At 45.2% G+C, this 27,965-nt stretch overlaps 1 protein-coding gene across 2 annotated transcripts in view; it reads right to left on the minus strand.

Moving 5' to 3' along the window:
• The window catches only part of PSME4 (proteasome activator subunit 4), a 2,155,241-nt gene that overhangs the window by 1,558,926 nt on the left and 568,350 nt on the right, over positions 1-27,965 (minus strand). For both annotated transcript variants that reach the window (XM_086927646.1, XM_086927645.1), the window contains one exon: positions 19,060-19,129. In XM_086927646.1, coding sequence (XP_086783772.1) covers positions 19,060-19,129 — 70 coding nt within the window. The remainder of the gene's footprint in view (positions 1-19,059; positions 19,130-27,965) is intronic.

The following is a 27,965-nucleotide window of genomic DNA, read 5'->3' on the forward strand; positions in this document are numbered from 1 at the left end:
AGGATTCAAGCAAGCCGGGCCGAAGACGGCTGAAATGCCAAAAACCGGTCCCCGGTAGCTTGTTTCCTTCCCAGTATAAGAATTGGCTTGGTAGTTTGGTCTGCCCTGTTCCCATGATGCACTGGGCCAGGGTCAGACTAATTTGCATATAGCCAAGTTCTGAGCTGGGATGGTGCAGTGAGCTAAAAAATGGTGATGGATCAAGCCCTGATCTTTGGACTGGGTAAGAGTGGTCTGCTTAATTCAGACACTCTGTTCATCACCACCCCCTTTTCTGAATCTCTTTCTGTTCATGCCCTAATTTCCGTCCTTTTGCCTGTGCAGCATACATGAGCATTCCCTCTTCCCTCATAGATGGTGGCTTAGAGAGAATTTTTTGCACTCCGAGGATGTGGTTAAGCGCATGTGAGACACTATAGTACATTATTTCCAGGTTAACGATGTAGGTTCCACTTCACTGTCAGCTGCATGGGAGGCCCTGAAGCGGGTGGCACAAGGGGAGTTCATCGCTATTGCGGCAACTTATAACACCATATGCAGAGAAAAATGCGGTAGAGAGGGAAGATGGGGAGCTAGAGGCTATCAATTAGCGCACAGGGGCTCCGAGAGTGTGGCAGGAGCTAGAGAACCGCAGGCGTATGCTGAAGCACTTAGATCTGGACAGAGCGGAACATGCCCTCCTGCGGCTGCAACACAAATTTTACCTTAGCAGTGATAAGTGCGGAAAGATGTTGGCCCATAGGGTGCGGGCTAACACACAGACGTCCTTAATTCAGGCGGTGCAGGATCATTCCTGTGCAGAATAGTCCGCTGATGAGCAGATTGTTGACGCCTTCCGCAGTGTTTATAAACTTCTTTATACAGATCAAGACCCGCCACCGCAAGCCGTGACAGAGGAACTGGACTCTGAAATCCGCATTGAGGAAGTGATCTCGGCCATCTCTAGATTGAAATTGGCCAAATCACCGGGTCCGGATGATTCCCGGCCTCCTTTTAAATAACGTTTTGTGCAGAGCTGGCTTCCTTTTTAACCAGACTGTTTAATACCTTTCTTCAAACAGGGGTAGTGACGCCTTCTATGTCTATCTCTGGTATTTTAAAATCTGGTAAAGACTTCCTGGTATGCGGGTCCTAAAGACCTATTTCGCGTCTCAACATTGATGTGAAGCTCTTTGCAGGAATTTTAGCTGCACTTTGCAGGAATTTTAGTCCCTTATGGCCGACATTATAGACCCAGATCAATCAGGTTTTATCCCCTCCAGGCAAAGGGGAGAAACTGCCAAAAGACTGTTACACCTCATCGACAGCATACAGCTGTCACGAAAACAGGCCTTTCTCTTATCCATAGACGCCGAAAAGGCCTTCGATCGCGTAGGTTGGGGCTATTTATTCGCATTGCTGCGCAGCTATGGGCTCGGCGATAACTTTCTGAAATGGATCAGGTGCATATATTGTGCGTCCAAGGCGTTTGGGCGGGTTAATGGGTGCAGGTCGGCATTTTTTTCCATCGCCTGGGGGACACTACAGGGTTGCCCCCTGTTCCCGCTTTTATTTGCGCTCTATATGGAGCCTTTCGCTCAGCGGATCCTAGCTAACCATAGTGTCATTGGTCTTAAGTTCGGGGCAGACGTCCATAAAATCTGTCTGTACGCAGACTATGCGATTCTCTCTCTTACACAGCCTCATATGACCCTACCCGCTTTGCTCGACGAACACGCTGCCTTCGGGGAAGTCTCAGGTTTTAAAGTAAACTTAGTAAAATCACTGATTCTGAACCTCTCAATTCCCCTTGATGATGTGGAAGCCCTGTAAAGGGATTTCACATTCCATTGGACCCACACCGACATAACATATCTGGGGTTTAAGTTGACTCCAATCATCGCTAAGACAGTCTCGCTAAATTTTGCCCTGTTGCTGGAACACACGACCATGGCGCTGGATGCCTGGTCGCGTCTTCGGCTGGTATGGTTCGGGAGGATAGCAGCAGTGAAAATTACTGTCCTCCCGCGCATCCTGTATATTTTCCAGATGCTCCAGATAACCCCGCCGCCTGGAACGCTCAAGAAACTACAGTCTCTTATTAATAGGTTCCTTTGGGAGGGGAAAAATCCACGTCTCGCTCTTGTTCAAATGACATACACGAAGGCTCAGGTTGGACTGGGTCTCCCTACTATCAAGCAGCGTGTCTACAATACCTAGTGGAATGGAATAGACCTCTGTCCAGTAAACACTAGAATTTTATGGATCAGTCAGTCGCTGGTGTGAACATTTGCAGGGGAACTGTGGTTACCCCGCAAACATAGAGCATGGGGGCTATATTCCTCTCCTGTCACTTCGCCTACCCTCAGGGTCTGGGATAGAGTAGCCTTGTCGAAAGGGTGGACGTCGTTCCCATCACCAATGCCCCCCATTGTAGACAACCCTGATTTTCCACCGGGAAATGAATAAACAGTGTTTCAGAGATGGCGGGAGGAAGGCTGCAAGCGGGTTGGGTTCCTTTTTGATACGGATGGGTTGATACCCTTTGATCAACTTCAGAAAGATTATGATCTTCTAGCAACGGACGCATATCCCTATTGTATGAATTGTCACTGGGTAACTAGGCCCGCAAATCATGCCCGCATGTCCAGACCCCTCACTTTGTTCGAAAAGTGGTTAGTGCGCAAGACGGATGATCACCAGCTTATCTCTGAACTGTACTCCATGCTTATGACACACCCCTCTGGCCAGCGTACGAGGGCGCTGGTGCGCTGTGAAACTGAATTGGGTAGGCCCTTAACCCCTAAGGAATGGGAGCACGTTCTATATAGGGCACACCATACTGCACATAACACTGCAGGGGCAGAGTCCGCTTTTAAAGTAGTCATGTATTAGTATTAAACCCCTGCCTACGTGCACTGCTGGGACAAGAACAAAACTGATCTCTGTTGGAGGGGTTGTGGATTAACTGAAACCTTAGCACACCTGCTATGGCACTGTCCGAAACTGGAATGCTATTGGACAGTGGTCCTTGATGATATTGATGCTGCGTTTCAGATTACACTGCCCATTCCCCAGAATACACACTACTAGGCCTCTCCCACCCTAAAGCTTCCTGTTGAGATCTCTGAGAGGTAGGCAGATTGCACTGGCACTGCTGGCGGCCCGGCAATTCATCCTAGCTCAGTGGGGGACAACAACACCTGAAGTACTGGCTTGGGTTCACCGCTTGTGGCAACTCCTAGCTATGGAGCGCATGTCGCTCAGTGTGGAGGGGAAGGGTAAAGACTTTACCGAAATTATGGGGCCCCTTTTTGCAACTACTCACGAAAGACCTGAGAGAAGTGACATGCCCTAAATACCTAAAGATCCTCTAGTTGCGGCCCCTAGAGCCCTTTCGTCACATTCAAAAGTTGGCAGGTTGAGCATAAACCCTTTAGCGAGAGATGCCACGGGATAAGGGTTTACGACGTAAGGTAGAGCTGGTGCGGAGAGGGGAGGGGGTGGGATAGGGGGGTGGGGGGGATCTTTGTCTAGGTTGTTTTCTCTTTGTTTTATTTTGGTTACATTCTGGATGTCTTTAAATTGGAAGTCAACAAAGATGCCCTACACTTATTGAGCGGCCGGTCTCCGGGTTGTGTGCCTAAAATCTGTGTACTTATGCTCATTTTTCTCCCTGCCGGCCTTAAGATGTGGGAAGGAAGCTGTGCTCATACTTCATGATTTCCGCAGAATAAAAATTATTGATTCTAAAAGAGTCTAAAAAAAATTAATTCCACAGAACGGGAAGGTGGGAGGGTGGTTAGGAAAAGAATATCCACCAGAAAGACTGTGGTGAAGGAAGTAACTGCAAATAGATAACTGCAGATTCCTCACCTTGTGAATAGATAACAAAGCAGTACTGCCGCCCACGGCCCCCCACTCTCAAGCAGTGGGTGTGTGACTCAGCTCAACAAGTCCCGTAGCACCAAACGGACAAAATGCGAACCCCAAATGGTATGACTATCAAGGCAATAGTGCTATGTGACCATGTGCACTGATGCCCATGTACCAGTCTGACAGATATTGAGAGAAAGCACTAGGAGTTCTAACGCCCTAGTAGCAGTCTTGGCTAGAGTGAATTTAGCTCCTAATCCTCCCAGTGCCTGCAAAGGATTATACACCCAGGGATGGCCGCTTTCAGCACTGATTTGCCTTTCTTTCCACTAAAAAATCCCACACAGAGTTCATCATCGACCGACCCGATGGTCCCTGGTAAAATCAATGTAGAAACTGAGGGCTCTCTTGGGATCCAAACTATGCGAGTCTCTCTTCTGTCAAGGAGTGAGGTAGGGCAAAGAAAGTTGGAAGGGTGATGGTCTGCAGACACTGAAAGGTGTTACCACTTTTGGTAGAAATGCAGCACGAGTTTTCAACACCAGTTTGTCTGGAAAAAATGTTATGCAAGGTGGATGGGCTGACTATACCTGCAGCTCACTCGGGTGATATGCCAACGCTAACATGACCAGAAAGATCACTTTCAGGATCAAGAGACATAGTGGACAACTTTGCATTGTCTCACATTGGATGCACATTAGAAAAGTGAAACTTAAATTGAAGTCCCACGTGGTACCCCAAAGGCTTTGGTAAAAACATATGTTGTAAACCTTTACGAAATCTCATCACAACAGGCGATTTAAACAAAGGCTGATAAGGCAAACTCAAAAAAGCTGAAAGACCTGAGAAATAGCCTTTGAAAGGGTCCTACCTAGTCCTTGCTGAGCAAATGCCAAAGCAAACAAACAGACATCAGATAGCAATTTGACGTATGCTGCTCAAAGCCACAAACTGATCCCAGCGCCAGGGGCACACTAAATCCATAGATGAGCACCTGGCTGCCAGAATAACATCAACAACCTTGGGAGGAAGATCAGAGGAAATGCAGAGGCCCAGGTACAGGACCCTTGCCCTGTTGATTTGACAGTAGATCCTCAGGAAGCGGTAGCTTTATTGGATAGATGCTCATACCCAGACCCTCTGAGTAAGACACACTCCTGGCCCCAACCAGAGCCACCAGGATGACTTGGGTGCAGTTGGCCTTGATCATTTCAGAAATCAAGCTAAGATGGGCAGAGGCAGGAAGGCCTATGAAAGTCCCACACTCCACACTAGATGGAATGCGTCTCCAAAAAATGGGAACTCTAGCATGCAAAAGTATTGACATTGCGCGTATTTGACAGCACAGCCAGAGTTCGCTCAACTGCTGGAAAACGCCTGGTGTCACCTCCAGGTGTAACTGTCATTCAGGATTGCCTAGGAGTTACCAACTGAGTTTGTCCGCTCTTGAATTTAGAGATCTCTCCAGGTAGTTCACAACCAGAGCAATGCCCTGGCGAGTCAGCCACTTCCAGAGGTGCAGAGCCTCCTGGCACATGATTCAAGCCCCCTTGCCCTGCTTGTTGCAATACTATATTGTGGTAGTGTTATCTGTGAATACCTGTACTAACTTCCCATTCGGCGCTAAGATGGTCACCCGCAACTTCAACAAATTGATGTGGAGGCAGATTTCCGCAGGAGGCTGGAGATCTCTGATCGTCACCTATCCCGGATGGCCTCTCCAGCCTGGTAGTGAAGCATCCATCACCACTGGATGGGGTAAGGAGCAGAGTTTGCCACTGGTCCATCACAATACAGCAGTCGTCGTCACTGCAAATCTTTTGCAGTCTATTCCAAAAACTGTACATAACCCAAAAGGTTCCACTGGTACTGTGCTTACTGGGACTTCACAGCCTGCATGTGACATCTGGCATGGTTGACTAGCAGCAAGATGGAGGAGGCCAATAGTGTTAGCAGACTCAACATCACATTTGCAGAGATCCAGGAAAGTGGCTGAAAAATCTGGATCATAGCCTGAAAGTCCCATACTCTGCCCTCTGGAGGGAAGGAACAAAATGGCACCCAATTCAGAATGGCTCAGATGAACTGAAGCGTATGCAAAAGAGTCTGATGTAACGAGCACGCTCATAGAGAACTCCTAAAAATGTAAAGCAGTTCACCATCATCTGGTGGTGGTTTATGACTTCCTGGAGTTTGCCTTTAATAGACATTCATTGAGGTAGGGCACATTCGAACTCTGAAGTCTGCTGTCATCTGCGCTGATGGGCCTTTTAAACAAGTTGGAGGGCCCATGCATCCAAAATGATGTTGACCACCTTGGAGAAAATGACTGATCCTGCCTTGTACGAGGAGGGTGTGTGTCAAAAAAATACACAAAAGTAGTTTTGTGGTTGTCTCTGCCAAAGGGGTGAGGGACTGAGCTGCACATTGCCCCTGATGCCTTAAACGTTGCATCTGGGAACCGTGGCCTCAGCCACGAAATAGCTGAGAAGAATTTGTGCTAGCAGTGAGGTCTGGTGCTAGAGATATTGGAAATCCCTGGCATTACCACAAAAGTGGCAAACTACTGAGGAAACTGCTTGCTAGGAGCATACAGCTATGGTACGACTTTCCTTAAAATGCCCCAGGGCCAAGTCCAATTTCTCACCAAAGTGGTGATAGACGTCAAATTGCATCTCCATTAATTATGCCCCGGCATCCCCGGAGGAACCCTTAGACCTCATATACGTGGGCACCAAAATACCACACCTGTGCCCATTGGCCTGTCTAAGCAATCAGTTGTATCCACGCCAAACTGAATAATACATTTCACGACAGTCCCATATTCCTGTATGGTTTAAGCTAAAGATGCCTGTGGATCCTCCAGCACTGCTATGAGGATTTACCAACTGCATCCCAGAAAGAACGGCTGCAGCTGCCCAAGAAGCAGATGGCACTGACAGAGTAAAGTAAAGCTAGTAAGAGAGAAAATGCGCTTGCCAATGGTCTCCAGCTATTTGCACTTGTGTACGCTATGCTGGACATGTACCACCAAACTCTGCGGAATAAGGTGTTGAGTGAAGATGTCAGGATCACCCGAGGCTGGTCTCTGGTGGCACGCTATCTACCTGTTGACTGGTGGCACAAAGCATGGTCTCCCCAAGTGGGTATCCATACGGAATTTGTTAAATGGCAGAAGAGGTTGAGTAGGCACTTGGCCCAGCTGAAGAAATACTGTCTTTACTGGCTTTAGTTTTGACCTCCCTTGGAGAAAGCCGTAGATCAAGGATCTCCACAGCTGGTCACATAACCATGGCAAAAGGCACTCCTCTCTGGAGAAAGAAGTGGGGAGCAGACAAGTCTAGTGTCAGTGGAGGTGTGATGTCGATTAGAATCCTGCAATTCTGCATTTATTTATTTATTTTATTTATTGGCATTTATAAAGCGCAGCATATACCCTAGGGTGTCTTGGCGCTGATTAATTTGCCAGCTAGATGTTAAGCTGCCTTGCTCAGACCACTATTCTATACCGAGAACTTATTTATTGAACAGCCAAGTTTTCAATTTTTTGCGGAATTGGAGTAGTGTGGGACATGCTCTAATGTCCTGGGGTAGAGTATTCCACAGTTTGGAAGCTGCTACCACAAACCGTCGGTCTCCCCACATCACAGTTTTGGTGCGGGGTACCATTAGTTGGTTGCTGTTGGTAGAACGCAAATGGCGTATAGGTTGATAAGGACGTAGATGGTCTTTAAGGAACTGTGGGCCCTGTTTATTTAGTGCTTTGTAAACAATGCACTGTGATTTAAATCTAGCTCTATTCTGAATCGTCAGCCAGTGTAGTTTAGGAATGGCGTCAGAGAGAGGAGCAAACTTAGGAATTCCCAGAATAAGACGTGCTGCTGCATTCTGTATGGTCTGCAGTTTTTTTATAACTCTAACTTGGGAGTTGATAAAAAGCCCATTGCAGTAGTCTAGGGATGTCAGGACTAGTGAGCTCACCAGAGTTTTAATGGCGGTAGTAGGAAGATAAGGACTTATCTTTCGAATCATGCGTAGTTTGTGATGGGCTATAGAGGCCACTTTGCTAGCATGGTCCATGAAGTTTAAATGGTTGTCAAAAAGTATTCCTAAGTTCCTTACTTTTGTCACCGGATTGGGGGGGGGGCACCAAAAGTTTGGGGCCACCACGAGGCAGGCCATTCTGGTGAGAGTTGTCCAAAAATCATTACCTCGGTTTTTTCCGAGTTAAGTTTTAGGCAATTCGCTGCCATCCACTCACCTAGTTCCGTCAGTCCTCTCTGGAATCTTTTAGCTACCTCCTCTCCATCACCTCTTATAGCCATCACCAATTGAGTGTCGTCCGCGTAGGAGGTTAGGCTCATCCCATGTGCCTTGATGACATTGGCCAGGTCCGACACATAGATATTAAAAAGTGTCGGACTCAGGGATGAGCCTTGAGGTACCCAACACGGTTGTGACAATTTAGCAGATTGGTAGGGGCCAAGAGTGACGGCCTGCGTTCTCTCAGAGAGAAAGGAAGCGAGGAGAGCTCTTGCCGTGGAGGAGATGCCCATTTATCCGACACGGTCGACCAAAATACTATGGTCGACCGTGTCGAAAGCTGCTGAAAGGTCCAGCAGTACCAACACCGCTGTACCGCCTTGGTCTCTTATTATTCTTATATCTTCGGATGCTTTAATAAGGGCAGTTTCAGTCCCATGGTATTTCCGAAAACCATACTGAGTATCATCTAACTTCTTATGGGTTTCTATATACTCAGTTAATTGTATGTTCATGGCCTTTTCCACCACTTTGGCCATGAACGGGAGACTGGCAATGGGTCGATAGTTTTTTAGTTCTGACTTATCGGCTCCTGGTTTTTTTAACAGTGGTTTGAGCAGTGTGGTTTTTAGATTAAGGGGATATATCCCTGAGAGCAGGATGGAATTGCAGACTTGTGTCAGGACTGGTAAATCGAGTCCATCACCGGTAAGAGCGCCGATAGTGGACAAGGATCCAGCTTGGATCCAGCTTTGATTGTCGACACAATTTTTAATACCTGATCTTCTGTCAGTGGTAGAAAGTCAGTGAAGGATGAAGTTAGTGTCGGTTTTGAGTCCTCCTGACTAATATTGGGAACCTTAGTGTGCGTGATTTTGGCCAAAAAAGGTTGATAAATATCATCCACCTTCGTGAAAAAGAAGTCGGCCAGGGCATCACACATGTCTTGGGTTTGAGGTGGGGTCAGATCAGGGGTATTACCCGAGAGCACTTTAGTTAGGTCATATAATTTTTTGCTAGAGTTCTTTGCCTGCTCAATTTGCATCATGTAGTACTCTTTTTTTGCCTTTATAATCATGGCTTTGTATGTTGCCAAAGCATCCTTGTATTTAGTTTTACTTGTTGGATTATAAGACTTTCTCCATTGTCTTTCCCAGTATCTGTTCTGTTGTTTTTGTGCTTTTAGTTCATCCGTGTACCATGGTGCGGTAGGAGTGGACCTGTTCTTCGATAATTTCTTAGTGGGGGCTAATGAGTTCATGGCATGTCCCAACCAGTCGTGGAGTTGTTGTATGGCCAGGTTGGGGTTAGCCGAGATTAACGGGCAGGTGTCATCCAGGTGGTTTTTTAGGTCCAGCTGGTTGACATTGTGCCAAGCTTTAAAGGATATAGACTGGGGAAGAGAAATAGCTGTAACTGGTTTTTTATCCATAGCCAAGGTACAGAAAACCGCATAATGGTCTGTCCATGGCAGCGGAAGGATGTCGCGTACATGGAGCCCCTGGGCACTTGAGAATATAGCATCTAAAATGTGTCCAGCTTGGTGAGTGGGTGAAGTAACCAGCTGATGTAACCCCAGGACTTCCATATCCGCGATGAGAACTTGAGTCTCCTTGTGGTTATTATCGTCTAGGTGGAAGTTCAGATCACCTAATACTGTGATCGAGTCCTCTAATGCTAGAGATTCCAAGTGTGTACTAATACTCGTTAAGAAGCCAGTTTTGACTCCTGGGGGCCTATATATAAGAAGCCCTTTAAAGTTGAATTGTTGGCTAAGTTTAATAGAAAACATCATGGCCTCGCACGAGGTATCATGTATTTGAGTCACTATTACCTCCAGATTTTCTCTAGCTATAATGGCGATCCCTCCACCTTTCTGTCTAGATCTATCTTTCTGTCTAGGTCTATCTTGTCTATAGGCTTTGTAGCCTGTAGGTGTGGCAGAGACCATGTCCGGGCCGGACGAGTCATCTGTCCAAGTCTCTGTAATAAAAAGTACGTCTAACTTTGAATCTGTTATCAGGTCGGCGATTTCTTGGCTATGTTTACATAGGGACCGTGCATTAATGAGGGCTAAGGCAACATTATTCGATTTAAGTTTTTGTTTTAGGGGGTTCTTCTCACCTTGACGCAATGTCGTAAAAAGGCAGTGAGGGCAACATTGTTGGATTTCATTATGCGTGTTACAAAGATCGAATGTGGCACAGGCATGATTCCTTGGTAATCTGAGATTGAGGAGAGCGTCCTTGGGGTAGACCGTGCTTGCATCTGTAAGAGTAGGGCCAGGGGTCGTGGCCCGGTCCCGGCGCGGACGGGCACAGACGGGCTTGCCTTCGGCGCGCCGTCGGCGCACCCGCTGCGCCTGCCCGCTGTGCGGGCGGGATGGTGCCATGTTTTTATTCATAATTAGGCGGAGGAGGGTGGGAGGGTTCTATCCACTGCAGCGCTGACCTTCCCTCACCAAGATGGCGCCTCGGGAGGGTCAGGTGAGGTCAGGGCGCCTTCTAGCAGCGCGCTCTGCCTGGCAACTAAACGAAGACCTCTGGTGAAGTAATCTCACCCACGAGGTAATGTCAAGTTAAAATAGCACTTTTTAAAATATTTTACAAATTTTAAAAACCGTCCTTTGAAGTCAGCGAGGAGGTGTACAAATTAGCAGTGTTGACAGGTATAGAAAGATTCCCCCGGCTTCCGCCTCAGGGCAGAGCAAATCGCAAATTACCTTTACGACCCTGTCCCTGCCTTAAGTATCCTGGGAGGGCGGGAGGGTTCTATCCACTGCAGCGCTGACCTTCCCTCACCAAGATGGCGCCTCGGGAGGGTCAGGTGAGGTCAGGGCGCCTTCTAGCAGCGCGCTTTGCCTGGCAACTAAACGGAGACCTCTGGTGAAGTAATCTCACCCACGAGGTAATGTCAAGTTAAAATAGCACTTTTTAAAATATTTTACAAATTTTAAAAACCGTCCTTTGAAGTCAGCGAGGAGGTGTACAAATTAGCAGTGTTGACAGGTATAGAAAGATTCCCCCGGCTTCCGCCTCAGGGGAGAGCAAATCGCAAATTACCTTTACCGACCCTGTCCCTGCCTTAAGTATCCTGGGAGGGCGGGAGGGTTCTATCCACTGCAGCGCTGACCTTCCCTCACCAAGATGGCGCCTCGGGAGGGTCAGGTGAGGTCAGGGCGCCTTCTAGCAGCGCGCTTTGCCTGGCAACTAAACGGAGACCTCTGGTGAAGTAATCTCACCCACGAGGTAATGTCAAGTTAAAATAGCACTTTTTAAAATATTTTACAAATTTTAAAAACCGTCCTTTGAAGTCAGCGAGGAGGTGTACAAATTAGCAGTGTTGACAGGTATAGAAAGATTCCCCCGGCTTCCGCCTCAGGGGAGAGCAAATCGCAAATTACCTTTACCGACCCTGTCCCTGCCTTAAGTATCCTGGGAGGGCGGGAGGGTTCTATCCACTGCAGCGCTGACCTTCCCTCACCAAGATGGCGCCTCGGGAGGGTCAGGTGAGGTCAGGGCGCCTTCTAGCAGCGCGCTTTGCCTGGCAACTAAACGGAGACCTCTGGTGAAGTAATCTCACCCACGAGGTAATGTCAAGTTAAAATAGCACTTTTTAAAATATTTTACAAATTTTAAAAACCGTCCTTTGAAGTCAGCGAGGAGGTGTACAAATTAGCAGTGTTGACAGGTATAGAAAGATTCCCCTGGCTTTCGCCTCAGGGGAGAGCAAATCGCAAATTACCTTTACCGACCCTGTCCCTGCCCCTGCCTTAAGTATCCTGGGAGGGCGGGAGGGTTCTATCCACTGCAGCGCTGACCTTCCCTCACCAAGATGGCGCCTCGGGAGGGTCAGGTGAGGTCAGGGCGCCTTCTAGCAGCGCGCATTGCCTGGCAACTAAACGGAGACCTCTGGTGAAGTAATCTCACCCACGAGGTAATGTCAAGTTAAAATAGCACTTTTAAAATATTTTACAAATTTTAAAAACCGTCCTTTGAAGTCAGCGAGGAGGTGTACAAATTAGCAGTGTTGACAGGTATAGAAAGATTCCCCCGGCTTCCGCCTCAGGGGAGAGCAAATCGCAAATTACCTTTACCGACCCTGTCCCTGCCTTAAGTATCCTGGGAGGGCGGGAGGGTTCTATCCACTGCAGCGCTGACCTTCCCTCACCAAGATGGCGCCTCGGGAGGGTCAGGTGAGGTCAGGGCGCCTTCTAGCAGCGCGCTTTGCCTGGCAACTAAACGGAGACCTCTGGTGAAGTAATCTCACCCACGAGGTAATGTCAAGTTAAAATAGCACTTTTGAAATATTTTACAAATTTTTAAAACCGTCCTTTGAAGTCAGCGAGGAGGTGTACAAATTAGCAGTGTTGACAGGTATAGAAAGATTCCCCCGGCTTCCGCCTCAGGGGAGAGCAAATCGCAAATTACCTTTACCGACCCTGTCCCTGCCTTAAGTATCCTGGGAGGGCGGGAGGGTTCTATCCACTGCAGCGCTGACCTTCCCTCACCAAGATGGCGCCTCGGGAGGGCCAGGTGAGGTCAGGGCGCCTTCTAGCAGCGCGCTTTGCCTGGCAACTAAACGGAGACCTCTGGTGAAGTAATCTCACCCACGAGGTAATGCATATCAATTGTCCTCATCAGATTGTGGGATGAATTTGTCCCCCTCATTATAGACGTTATTGCCAAAATCTGAGTCAAAGAACTCACCAAAAGTATGAGCTCTGCCGTGTGGTACAGGCAATGTAACAAAGACAGATGGGTGGCAAACAGGATGAGCTCCACTGAGACTGGAATGCAGCCTCAGTCGAGGTCTAGACTTGCCGTACTGGAGCTGGAAACCAGTATAGGTAGAATCCGGTGCAGCATCGATGTGTAGGGGGGTAGCGCAGGGATTGGCGACAGCACCGTAGTCAATGAGGAATCCGAAGCAGGTTCATGAGGCACAGATGTCTCAGAGGGTAAATCCTATGGCAAAACCCCAAGTGAAAGCCTCTGCAGATCCCTAAAGACACACCAGAGGGAGGCGGAAGAGTGCCAAATACGGGCAGCATGGCCTCCCTGAAGACTGTTATTTGCTGCGATGTCCCCAAAGAACCTGGAAATTCAAAGTGCATCAGGACTAAACTCAGAATCTGCTCTTCAGGAGTGAGACCAAAATGTATATTTACACCCTTGTACCCTTTCTGGAGTTTTAGAACTTGAACTTTTTCTTGACTTACCTAAAAACATTGCCCACAACACAGCTCTGTTGGGGAATGACTTCCGGGGCAGGACTTTCCTTTCAACTCAAACCAGTCACAGTGTACAGAGTGGCAATATTCTGCGACGTGGAGTTTTACTTTGCAGTCTTATATGGCCTACAGGTTCTTCTAGGTGCAGTCGTCACAAGCCCTGGAATTATGCTCGGACCACAGACACTACAGGTATGCCTCGAGGGGGTATGTTACAGACATTTGTTTGCAAAAGTCACTACAAGGTTTAAACCCTGCCGTTTTGGGAGTTGACACAGCTCCCTTGCACACTGGTAAAAAAAGATAATTTTAGAGATTAGAGCTCTAGATCCACGTCTGCAGGCGTAGAAAGAAAGGGACTGACGTCAGCGCACCTCAGTGGCACTGTATGCGGCCCAGCTGTTTCTTCTGAAATGGAATGACATTAGTGCAGAGCCCCACGCCAGTGTGCAGGAGTACTGCTTTTCAGTCTGGGGGAATATTTACAAGATGAGGAATCTGCAGTTAGAAATAGTTATCAGAAAATTACCATTTATTGAAAGATTCTGATAATCTGTGGTGCTCTAATAACTATTTGGAAGGCAGAATAGTGCAAGAACGAGGGAAATGATGAGGTGCAACCTGCAGTCATTAATAAATGAGCTGAAAGACAAAGAAAGAGAAGCCGGACTGTCTTACTTAAATTAAGAAACTTTGATGCATTTAAGCCGGGGTCTACTTTCACCAATTTAGAAAAAAGCCTTAGGTAAAGGTTGAAGGCAAAAAGATTTGTTGAAAGAGATAGTTGGGAGAGGACAGTGTCAGATAGTGAAGGCTTTCAAACAGGTACTTTTGTCATTTAAGAGCCTGCAAACCTTTATGAACAAGAAAAGTCAGAACCAGAATGGAGCTACATCAAACTAAAGGCAGTGATGGATGAAATTCCATTTAAAAGGCAGTTCAAAACAAAGAAATCCACTTCAATGATTGTTTCTGTAACACTGAAAACAGCAACATGTCAACCAGGCAGTTCCAAGTGTACATCATATTTTAATACTTGGCACTGATCTTACTGTAAGCATAACTGTGCAAAGGTTTAATCCACAGTCACATTAGCATTATATGAAAATGCAGAAAATGTATAAATGCATCAACTATTCTCTCTGGACCGTACTCACAACAGTCATTCTAGAGTACATAAAGCAATACTACAAAAAGCAATTCATAACCCTCGTTCCAGAGATCCCTGCTTACGCTTCTTACATCTTTACTGTACAGAGGTCTCCACCTCAGTGATCTCTGTGCATGAAGGTATAGGTTTCATTAGTAAATGTGGCCAGCACAAGGGGGTGTGGTGGGAACAATGGAAATAATTCCTAGAAAATAGCTGGAGTCTAGGGAGATTATAAGAGTGTTTTAAAGAGGTCCAGGCCAAAACGAACACACACCCACAAACAAGTAAGACTATTACCATTCACAAAACAACCACCTATATTTACTTCTGTGATACTACTGAGGAAGCAGACTTAGATGTGCTCAGGCCGAGCCCTGGATTAAGCCAAGCACCACATATTGCCAATCACTGGAACTGCAACATGCTCACAGAGAAATCAATGGAAGGGGGAAATAATACTAATATACAGGGAAACATATAAAGAAATTCAATAAAATTACATTTTAAATTAAGCTTTATTTAAATTAATTTTAGTCTTGTTACTACATTTTTACAAATTCTATTTTTTATAACACATACTAACTTTGATAAAATAAACTAAGTTAAAACATAAAATAATACACAATTTGCATCCCTAATTGTGGCACATTCAACACAAATGATCATAAAAAAGCGAAAATTAACATTTAATCGAAGATAATTTAATACAATGACATACTTGTTTTAAATTAAAAGTTAATGGTATGTTACGTTTTAAAGCATGTGTGCAGTCCCTTGTTACTGGGAAGATCCTAGGTGAATGCAATTTAAGGAAATGTGTTTTATGGTTTTTAATAAAAAAGACTACATTTATTTAAGATTAATGTTCTTAAAATTCCCCATTACTTTCTACATGGAGAGCTACACCCCAGTGGGGGAGATCTTCAAATACATTCAAAAAGTTAGAAATAGCAACTTTTGGGGCCTAAATTCAGTTGTAGGAGTCTAAACTCCTCATTTCAGGAGACGGATACTTACAAGTCTACATCTAGGCAGATATCTCTGCATGGAAATGTGGACTCCGATCCACAAGATCTACACCTAGGTATCCTCATGTGTGGAGAAGTGTGGCTCAATGATTAGAGCGGCAGACCCTGATGCAGAGGTCTAGCCCGGGACGAGGGTTCAATTCCCCGCCTCGGCGGGTCTTGAGCTCAAAATTCCACGGACCTGATAATTCTCGCCTCAGTGCCTATTCCAATCATGGAGTCCCACTCTGGGCAATAGCTTGCTTAATCTCCACAACGGCCCCCACAACGCTAAGGATGCCTGGCCTCCACCTTGGGGGTGCCCCAGGAGTGGACGCCTCACAGGGAAAGCCAGGATGGGTTCCACAGCGGTATTCGTACAAGCGCCTTGAGACCCTTGCGGGTGAGTAGTGAGCTATAAAAGTATCAATTTACAATTTACATGTGAAATTACCATTATGAATAAGCTCTGACAACATTCCTCATCTTCTCGATCTTACGGGAGTATAGCAGACCTTTAAACTGTGGTTTCACCAAAAACTAATCACTGGTCATTTTTCACTGATAGTCTTTGGTGTTTCAACTACTTTCCAACATTTTGATACTTTCCTGCTGACCTAGTGGGCATACTTAGCTTAAGGGCGATTAGGTGGCGCAATAGCTACCAACATAATACTGCTAGTCTATGATTGAAGTAATCAACTTAGTGATCTTTTTTAAATTAAAAAATTTTTTTTGCTAGCTTTAGTAGCGGAATTCTTTTCTCTTATGAATCACTGTCTATTGGCATCTAAGATAGTCATAAAAAAGAAGGTAGTAAAAGAAATACAACAGTACACAATCGTACCAAAGGTTTATGTGCTCTTCCTTTTTCATGTCTTCAAGGGTGGGGTAAGTCAAAGGATATCGGATATTACTTTCCGAAAAAACTACCAGCTTGATGAAATTATTACATTGCTTTCTGATATCTAAACTAGACTTAGAATTTAAAAAGATCGAAACCTTAAACAGATGCCAGATCAAATGGATTCCTTATTCACTGCGATATCACAGTGCCCTAGGAAACAGTATTCCCAAGTTAGGTTTTAATAATTTACTGCAGGATGGATACATCAATTTACAAAAGCAGTGAGACTAATCCCTCAACAGTGGACTATGTGCTGGGGTATGGAAGGACCAAGCTGCAATAAGAACCTTAGTATAAAGCGTTTTATAACGCTCCACATATAGAAGTAATTTCCCTACAGAAGAATAGGGGCAGAAATGGCAGACGCTTAGAACGTGCAGAATGTCGTTAAAACACAGAAACCAAACCATTGAAAGTTAATAAGGGAAGTAAATATTTTGAAAATCTCAGCACCAAAATACACACAACGGACTCAATGGTAAACTACTCACAGTAAACAATGCAGCCATATATAAAATCTTAGAGAAAAAACAGATTTGATTGGCATGCATTAGGTATGAATTGAATTTATTTACTGTAGATTCGGAAAAGAGTAGGGCGAAGTACTTGCTGTAATGTTCATGTAATTTCTAGCCAACGGGCACCATTACTGTGGAGTCCTGGGATGTCTGGGACCATCCAGCTCAAGGACCAAAGGTATGTCTCCCAAACATTAAAGTGGTTGAAATTGGAAGTTTGTAGTGAGGTCTCAGCTCTTAACATGTCCACTGGCTTCAAAACCTCAGCCTCCATACTCTCTGTTACTATTTAATTTAAATGGAAGAAGCACTGTTATGTGGGCCTTCAGGAAAAAGCACTCAACGTAAAAATGCGGCCATCTTCAATTCTTTGCACTTATTCCAACATCCATGCCCCAGCTTTCAGACTCATGAAATGTTGGAAAATTGTACACCTACTAAAAGCCACGGAAGTTCAGGTCAGAAACCCAAATTTTGAAAGGGTAAGCCAGATTTCTCATTATCAGAATAAGCAAAGGCAGATGTTCACCTTAGTAAATGAAAACTACTCACAAGGAAATCTACCAATATAATGCAATAGCCATATTATCAATGTGAGAGTTAGTGTAGGGTTTGTGGGTTTTCAGGGATGTCCACCTCCAAACGTTGGTGAACATACGCATATTCATTAATATGTGGCCACGTAATGATTTGAAGGCAGTTTGGGATATTGCATAACTGTGTAAATGTACTTATATTATGGATAAGAGCAAGTGCATTTCCAGAGTTGGGAGGTAGCCACCACAGAATTGCTAGGAATATGGTAAAGGAGTTTCTCAATGCACCAAAATATTTTTCACCCAGATGGCGAGGCCAGGAGGCAACGTAGCTATCACAGATGTCCCCACTTCAGATGTGTAATATATCAAATCTGTTCAGGGGGATGACCACTCCTAGTAGGCGAAGAGATATAGGTCATTCATCCAAAGGGGGAACCTGAAGCATATCAGTATTCATAAAACGACCATATAATTAAGGAAGGCACTCTGTCACCTAGAAAGATATATACCCTATATACAGATGACACATTGTCCTTGGACAAACTGCTACACCGCAAATCCATTTGATACCGAGTGATGTACTAAAATCCTCTAAATTAATTGCTACCCTAATCTGGTTTGCCTTCATGTTTATTTTCCGTAGTGGTTGGTTTTTTTCATGCTTACGGGCAAATTGTAAACAGTTTGTTGTAAACAAGAAAATAGGGATGTGTAATCTTTATCAGATGTGCCTTGTTACATGCTTCACAAAGTAAGTTGAGAAATTACATTGTTGTAACACGATGACTGCAAATGTATATTGTAAATAATAAGTAGCATAAACTCAAGCTGTAACATAATGTCACGGTAATCCAGCAATAAAAGTATTTAAAAATATATTTATACATATTTTTCACAAGGACAAGCAAATAAAAGTTGAAATGTGCAAATGCATATTTGTGTTCCACTGACGCTTTGGTTTCCTTTACTACTTCTGGTATCATTTGAGAATTACAAACATTTTGGAAAATTGCCCCAAATCTAAGAGTAACAAAAGGTAAAACAAATCAATTTATAACAGGTCTCAAGAGATTAAAATAAACATTCAAAATCAAAAGAACAACTTTACTGAAGAAAAGTAAGCTTCAACATGGCATTCTTTGAAGACCGCATTAAGTGTAGAGAGTTGTGGAAGGAAGACACATACAAAAGCCAAAGAGGTGTAAAGAAAATACCATATAGAAGATATGAACTCAGGTAACATCAGGAGAGACTAAGTAACTTGTCAATGAGGCCCTTACATTCAATACGGCCCAATTATTGCATTCACAGACTTTGTTGCAGATAGATATGCTCAACAGGATAACAAAAAATTGCAATCTGCCACAATAACCTTGGTGAAGGTGATGGGGATAAGATCAGGTTGACCGGGAGGAGCTTGAATTGATAATGGAACACTAAGAAATGACAAAATCTGTGTGAATATGATAATTTAGAAAGGATTTGCCTCTTTTGCATAAAGAAATTATTGGATCATAAAAATCAGGAAAATAGTTTTCTTTCAAAATGTAAGATTCTATGAGATTTAAAATAAACTGTACTTACTGGTCGTTAGACTCATTATAACAGCACAGCAATGAGGTAGAAAGAGTTTCAGAGACTCTGCAGGGCGACACTGAAAAATGGTTTTAGTAAACATTAAAATAAATCTTATTGATTATAAACTCATAACATCAAAACGTCTTAAAACCCTGAACATGAAAGCTTCAGAACATTTGTCAGCATTTATTTAATCATACAGTTATTTTCTACTGGGCTAACTGTCATAGTATGATACGTTTGGAGCACTTAGGAAGGAAAGACATTTATTCTGCTCTCTCACATGTGACAAAACACCCTCATTTTGTGCATGAGCAATACAATTATAACGGTTGGCATTGCAGAGCTAAGCCTTCAAATTTAATGCACTGCCGAGCTAAGTTTCACTTTTAGGTGTGTAGTAGTTTAAAATATGAGAAAAAACAAAGGGCGACAGTTATCATTATTACAAGTCACGATGATCTAATTACAATTTTCTCCGAATCAAAATTACGTAATCGCTAACCCTAATGTATGAAACTCTTTTCAGTTTCATTAGCGATTCTTAATGGGTCGCAAATAAACCTACCTTATGGATATTAATGAGATAGGTCTCAATTTGCAAGCCAATAGGAATGTACGCCATCCCAGGGATGGTGGCCTGCTGAGGTCAGCAGACCACCATGTCTGTGTTTGCTTTTAAATAAAGCAGTCTTTTTTGTTTTCAAACGCAGCTCGATTTCCTTGAAGGAAAACGGGATGATTTAAAAAAGAAAAAATGAAACTTTGCAGTTTCATTTTTTAAGAGTAGGCAGTGGTCTGTGGGACCAATGCCTGCTCTTAAAAAAAATAAAATGTTTCCTTTCTCAAAGAGGAAGGGGCCCCCTGGGGACTCCTTCCCATTTGCGAATGGGTTACCACCTCCTTCAAGGAGTCGGTAAAACGTGAATGTTTTGCGACCCTAGTTTGGTCGCAAAAAATTCATGCATCCCATTCGGATTCGGTATTTGGAAGGGACGCCCTTAACACGCCTCTTTCAAATTTATTTATTTATTTATTTAAGCTTGTATCGCGCACAGCTACCCACAATGGGTTTCCCGGCGCCAGGGATAGACTGTAGAAGAAGAGGGAATGTCACCTTGACTTGAGGCCTCAGCCGACTATTGGTCGCGCTTAGTAAAGAGCAGGGTCTTCAAAGCCTTACGGAAGCGGAATAAGTTGGTCTCAGATTTTAATGCCAAAGGGAGGGAGTTCCAGTATTTAGGACCCAGAGTGGAAAAGGAGCGGCCTCCCATTTTTGCCAGCTTCCATCTTGGTACTGTGAAATTGCCAATGTCCGATGACCTTAATGAGCGCAGGGGTCTGTAGGGTTTTACCAGCCCCTGAACATATACTGGGGCGCTACCCTGCTTAGCCTTGAACATATAGCAGAGTGCCTTGAATTTAACGCGTTCTGGGATGCTCAACCAATGGAGGTCACGCAAAGCGGCAGTGGCTGAGGTGCGTCTTGGGACGTTCTTTAGCAGGCGCGCGGCCGCATTTTGCACCACCTGCAGCACATGTATAGTGGCTTTATCTGCACCCAAATAGAGAATGTTGCCATAGTCCAGGCGTGATGTTATAAGTGCCTGGACTACAGTCCTGCGAGAGGAGAGGGGGAGCATCCACAAAATCTTGTGAAGCCATCGCAAGGTTGAAAAGCAGATGGCTGAGACCTTAGCAGCCTGTTGTCTCATAGTTAGCCTGTCGTCAATAATGACGCCCAGGTTACGAACTGCAGTAGATGGTGTAGGCGCATTTCCCAGTTCGATGGGCCAATGGCGAGGACCCCAAAGATGTTTGTTCTGTCCCAGAATGACCACCTCGGTCTTCTCCCCATTCAGCTTGAGACAATTTCTCCGCATCCACTCGGCCACAAGAGTGAGGCCCGACTTGAGTGCGGAGATGTTGTTTACGTCTCTCCCTGATAAGGAGAAGACAATCTGGGTGTCATCTGCGTAGGAAAACAGGGTTAACCCAGCTTGTTCAACTATAGTTGCCAAGGGTTTAACGTAAATGTTAAATAATAAAGGGCTAAGAATTGAGCCCTGGGGGACGCCGCGGGTGGATGGACAGATAGCGGAGGCAGCTTTAGAAGAAAACACTTGGAAGCTTCGGTCGTTAAGGAAAGACGCCAGCCAGGCCAAGGCCTTGCCTGCCACACCTAGAGATTTCAGAGAGTCAATGAGGATGGAATGTGACACGGTGTCGAAAGCTGCGCTCAAGTCCAGCAGGATGAGCGCCATGGTGTTTCCCTGATCGACACCGTGCCTAAGACTCTCTGTCACCCCCAGGAGGGCTGTCTCGGTTGAGTGCCTAGGCCGAAAGCCCGACTGAGAAGGATGGAGAAAACCAGTGTTTTCAACCAATTTGGAGAGCTGAGAATTTATATGTCTCTCCAGTATCTTTGAGAAGATTGGCAACAAAGATATAGGGCGAAAGTTAGCAGGATTTGAAGGATCTGCACCCAGTTTTTTTTAATAACGGTACAACCATGGCGTGTTTCCAAGGTTGTGGGACATGGGCCTCGCTCAGAGAAGCGTCGAGTAATTTAATGATGGGGGGATGAGTGAGGGGATCTAATTGTTTTAGTATTTTAGCCGGGAGAGGAGAGCGTCCTGTGGGGAGCCCGATCTCACACTATTTAAACAGGAGAGGAAAGAAATGGCGTCTAAGGGCTGCCAGGTAGTGACTACTGCATCAGTGTCAGTGTTTTCCAATTCCTGGACTATGTCAGGGGCAGTGTACATAGTACCTGGAAGTGTAGTGAAATTTTCATAGATAAGATCAACTTTATTTATAAAGTAATCCGCTAAGGACTGACACTGAGTGCCATCAAGTGCCGGGGGAGGAGGGATCGAGTTAGCACCAGTCAATTTTTTGACAACAGAGAATAGCACCTTTGGGCAGTTTTGTGCATCAGTCACAGTTTTTCTTGTGTAGTCTGCTTTAGCAGTTTTACAACTGTTGTGGTATTTTTTCAAGGCTTCTTTATATATAGCTTTACGTGAAGGAGAATAGCCTTGTCTCCATTTACGCTCCAAGGTCTTACAATGTGAGCGGAGGCTTTTAAGTTGTTCCGAGTACCATGGAGCAGGGGGATGGTGTGAAAATGCGGGCTTTGATGTCATTGGAAGCGCTGTATTGACTGCAGTGGTTAGCCAGAGTTCAGTGGCGCAATTGAGAGCGGCAGTTGGTAGTTCAACACACGGAAGTGCTTTGATCAGTAGTTTATTGAGTTCTGGCATGTTAATCTTCCCCCAATTCCGAACTGGCCGCGTAGTTTCCACCTCAGGTCTTATTGCTATATCAGCCATGTCATAGGAGAAGGGGACAGCTAAGTGGTCGGACCAGGTGATTTGTAGGGCTTCACGAGAACAATCTAGGGACAGGTTAGATAGGATCGGGTCCAGTAAGTGACCGGCACAATGAGTGGGACCTGTGTTTAGAAGCTGAAGGTTAAAAGCTTCCAGAATAAGGAGTCGCAAACACAAATTGTGATTCGGTAACGTGTTACAGATCATAATTTGTGTTTCATACATATGTAAAAGCATTTTTGCGGTCGGAAACAGACCGATCGGCCATTTCTGGCCGCAAAAATGCTTAAGACATGTGGCTCAGAGTAGTTCTAGCCATCACCAGTGATGTGACTTTTTAACAAATGGTAAAAACTGATACATTCATTCTCCAGGTCAGAAATACCTAGTTCTTTCAAAATGTGTCATCCACGTTATAATTCACTAATTAAAATAATGGAAAAATACTCAATTGAAATGGGAATGTCAGACATTACATTTCACAAGTGATGCACATTAGTTCAATGCAATGGTTAGGTTTCCATCTATTTTTAGACATGCATCTAGCTACAGAGACCACTCTGGAAAAAAATTGCATAATGCCTGAATGAAACTTGAATGGTCTTAAAAATTACCCAATACTTTCATAACAGCTCTTACATTTTTAGTGGACTATCTTTTGGTGCCTTCTTCAGACTAAAGAAACAATTCAGAGAAATTCCATTGGTGTGTATTGCAGAAACAACATGACAAGTTGTAATCTCCGGACCAAGTGAGGGGTGTGGTGTCTCAGGTTGAAAATTGATATGATCACATTAATTTCCATTTTATCCAAAAGCCCACTGCAAACTTCTGCCCACGAGATAGATAACCTGAACTGTAAAATGTTTAGGACAAATATTGGGGAAACAGCACCAGGAGTACCATAACTTTTCCTAATGCCACAGTCAACGCTTAAGCACTTCTGTATTATTTTGTCCATACGTCTCATCCAATTTATCATCAATAGACAATCCCTTGTAATCGTAACTTCCAAATTGGTCTATTTTGTCCCCAGGTAAATACCACTTAAAGGTCTTATGAGCTTTCCAAAAACATTTATCTTTGTTTATAAAGTTGTCCTTGAAAAACTGTGAAACTTCTACGTATACGTAGTTTTAAGCTGATTAAAGTACAATCTGATGAGACAAGAATGTCAGCGTACTGAAACATATTAAAGTGTCCCCAATTTTAGAGGTAAGCATAGAACAATTTCCAGGCCAAAAAGTAAATCAAATAGGAACAAACTCAATAAATCAGGGCCAAAATGGTCCCTTGACGTGAACCATTATATGTTATGATTTTATGTTTCATAACATTTGCCTCCCCAACTTATCTAGATTTGTCTACATATGTGGATATAAACACCCTGCATCATTCAGAGTTGGTGCTACACCTAGGTTTTGTTTGGATCACAGTTTATTATGCCTGACTTGGTTAAATGCTTATATAAACTAGGGTCCTTATCATGAAGGGCATTCAAACCTAAAATTTAAATGCCAATATATTATCATTTGTACACATTCTACTTCCTATTCGCGTTCAAAGCAATATTAATTTTTCCTGTTGACACTTACAAGAACGGGCCAAATAGAGCTTGGAGAACACCTGACCCTCTAAGTGGAGTAGTGCTATCATTCTATAATTATTAAAACATTAGTCATTTACACTCTCTCTAAAATTTAAAAAGATACTACCAACTCTCCTGGACAACCTATTTTGTCTGGTTGTGGCTCAGCCTTGAAGCATCTCTACTAATACATAGATTGTATTTTTTGGTAACAATGACTTCATTTGTCTGCAACAGTATGGGACTTCATCAATTATATAGAAGATATGTACTTTGATGTTAAAAAAAGGTCTGTTAGTAACACTTTACAGAGAGTGGCTATACGGAGAAGTTACTTACTTTCAGTAATGAACTTCCTGGTAATGTTATGTTATGTTATGTTAAAGTGCATTTTTTTAGCGCTCGGCTACTCTAAAAGAGTGTCCCGGCGCTTTCCACAGGCAGCTACAGTGTATAATCAACATAACAAGAAAAAAACAGAACCCAAAAGAGACAGAAAAGAAACCCACCTAAACAGAATGATTAAAAAGCCAAGTCTTCAAATTCTTCCTGAATTGAAGCAAATTGGGAGTGCTACGAAGTGCCAGTGGAAGCGAGTTCCACAGCTGGGAGGCCTTGAGGCTGAAAGAACGCCCCCCAATGCGGGCCTTCCTCACGCGTGGAACCACAGCAGTGAAAAGGGATTCCGAACGCAATGAGCGAGCAGGGCGATAAAAAGCCAATCTTTTCTTCAAATATCCTGCGCCTGAGCCAAACAGAGCCTTGTGCACCAGCGTCAGGGATTTGAAAACAATCCGCTTCCGGATCGGTAGCCAATGAAGCGTCTGCAGCAGTCCAGAAGCCCGTGCTCGTCTGTGCAGACCAAAGATTGCCCGGGCTGCAGAGTTCTGTGCCACCTGCAAGCGCTGAACCAAGTAATCCGGCAGGCCTAAGAAAAGGGCATTGGCATAGTCTAGCCTAGATCCGATAAGCGCCTGCACCGTAATCCGTCTGTGCTCCGCAGACAATAAAGGAAGGAACTTGCGGAGCATTCTGAGGATGCCGAAACAGGTGCCGGACAGGCCAAGGACGTGCGCTCTCAGAGAGAGTTTGTTATCAAGCTTAACACCCAGGTTCTTGGCAACCAGGGAGGATTGTGCCGGAGGACACATGGCGGCCGGCCACCACTGCCGCCACTCGGGATCGAAAGCACAGCCGAAGAATAAAACCTCCGACTTACTGGAGTTGGCCTTCAGACTATTCCGCTGGAACCAGCCGAAGACCCTGTCCAGGCAGTCCCGAATTCTCTCCCCATCAAATGTCTGATCTTTTCCACAAGTGAAGAGGAGTTGCGTGTCGTCGGCGTAGGACACGATCTGGGCTCCGTAAGCCTCAACCGCAGCCGCCAGGGGGGACATAAAGATGTTGAACAATGTCGGGCTCAACACAGAACCCTGTGTAACCCCAACTCCCAATGGCGGCATCTCGGCGGAGCTCTGGGAAACCCAGACCGTCTGGCGGCGGCCCTCCAGAAAAGATGTAAACCATCTGAGCACCGTCCCCCTTAGGCCGATGTCGTAGAGCCTGGCGAGAAGCGCCTCATGGGGGACAGTGTCGAAAGCCGCCGACAGGTCCAACATGACTAGCATGGCCTTGCCGCCCACATCCAAGGTCTCCCTGATGATCTCAGAGACCTCCACCAACGCCGTTTCCGTACTAAAGTTCGGACGGAAACCGGATTGGGATGGATGGAGCAGATTGTTGGACTCTAGGAAGTTCGACAAGACGCCATGAACATGTTTCTCAGTGATCTTCGCCAAAGCCGGGAGAAGTGAAATTGGCCTATAATTGGCCAAGACCTCGGCATCAAGACCAGGCTTTTTCAGGAGGGGGATCACCATCGCCCTTTTCCAGGTGCGTGGGACACTCCCCTCCCTCAAGGAGGCATTGAGGATCGGGTTGACCAGGGTATTCACCACTGCCGCCATCCCAGCCAAAAATTTGGCGGGGCAGGGGTCAAGTGGGGAGCCAGATTTAAGACTGGCTAACAGAGTCCGGGACATGTCACTGGAGACAGGTGGAAAGTCCTCCAGGATAGCCATAGGCCTGGCCGATGTTCCAAGTCCTGCCCCGAGATCACAGCAACCCTCCACCGCGCTCTCCGAGAAGGAGGCCTGAATTGCCTTAATCTTGTCGGTGAAAAAGGTGGCAAGATCACGCGCCCACGCATCAGATGATACAGGCGGGGGTGAATAAGAAGTGGGAGACGTGAAATCCTTCACAATCGTGAAGATCTCCTTACAGGAGTTCGCCGACGCCTCAATCCTCCTGGCAAGGTATTCCCGCTTGGCACCAAGAATATCACGGTGATAAGCCTTCACCGCCGACCTATAGACGAGTTTAGCCTCCCCATCATATTGATGGCGCCAGGCCCGCTCAGCGACCTTACATTGGCTGCGGGCCATGGTAAAGGCTATGTAGCCGCAGATTCCTCCCTATTTGAATACTCCCCAGGCATCAGACTGGATCCGGAAACCTTTCAGTAATACCCGTGCGGGGCGGTAGGTGGTGCAGTGCAGCTCTGCCCTGAAGTCATTCCTCTCTAGAAATTACACATGGAGCATGGCTCCGAGACACCACTCTTGGGTGCTGATGTCAGTTGATTTCTAGACTGACTGTGCAATGATACGCAGAATCCTAAAAACAAACTGGTGTGACCTGAATAGATTTGAAGACTTGGGATCTTATTAACCAAGAGAGGCCAACCAGAGAACAGGGAGGATGGGGGGGATCAGTGAGGAATCTGCGCCTACTTACAGTAACTATCAGAAAGAGCATTACTAAAGGTACATAACTTGGGCTTCTGATAGAAACTTCTAGCTGCAGATTCCTCATCTTTCAAATGTATATCAAAGCAGCACCAACAAAGAGGTGGGTCTGTGCGTGGACTGAAACCAGAAGATCTTGTAGGACCGAGCAGGCAAAATGCCCCTCTCAGCAGACCGGACTGTCCAGACAATAGAGCTTCGTACACATGATAATGATGATAATGATAATGAAATTTATAAATCGTGCAAATACCAAAAATGGTGTCTCGGCGCTAGATGGAAGCACACCCATGTAGCGGTTTAGTAAATGTCTAGGACAGGGACTCCACGTGCCAAAGTAGTGATAATAGCTTTGACCCTGGTAGAATGAGCAGGCGGTCCTTCTGCAGGCTGATTTATAGCCAATGTGTAGAAAATCTTAATGAAGAGCACGATCTAGCGAGATATGGTTCCAATCCATACCCCCTTTACTTTTTTTGCTCCAGGTAACCCCAGAAAGTACCGATTGTCCAAGTGGTATGATATACATAAAAGCTCAATGCTCTCTTGGGGTCTAAGCGTTGAAGTCTCTCCTCCTTAGAGGGGGAGGCCTCCCTCGTCAAAAACTGTAAATGCCTGTCGAGACAAATTTGTTGCTTGGTACACACAGCATAAATTCCATCAAGACAAAGTTATCCGACATTTTGTTGTTTGTTTTGTCCCTAGCCCGGCAAGGCTTTGTCATCTTGAAAGCCAGGCGAGGGATTTCGGGGTGTCAAGATGATATCAACCACCTCTGGAGGAAGGTCAAAGATGTTCAGCTGTTGCAGCTGTATCTCCAAACAATAAGGTGGAGATTGTGAAGGCCAGGGTGCAGAACACATCCTTGTTGCTGCGACTGCAAATAGTCCTGGAGGGACAGCCTGATCTCATTTGCTCATACCCAGGGTAGATGCTCAAGCCTAGGAGTTTTGGATACCATACCCACTAAGCCCAATACGGAGCCACTAGGATGACGTGGGCCGGATTGGTCCTGATTTTTTTGAGAACTTGTGGAAGGAGTGATATTGGTGAAAAGCCATACAGCACTCCTAAACTCCACTTGAGGTGAGAGATACCTTAGAAACGTCAACATGCAGAAGTGCTGACATTGCGCTTTCTCAACCGTGGCGAACAGATCGCACCAAGGTTCTCCCCATTTGC

The sequence above is a fragment of the Lissotriton vulgaris genome, chromosome 6, assembly GCF_964263255.1.
Source record: "Lissotriton vulgaris chromosome 6, aLisVul1.2, whole genome shotgun sequence".
NCBI lineage: Eukaryota > Metazoa > Chordata > Amphibia > Caudata > Salamandridae > Lissotriton > Lissotriton vulgaris.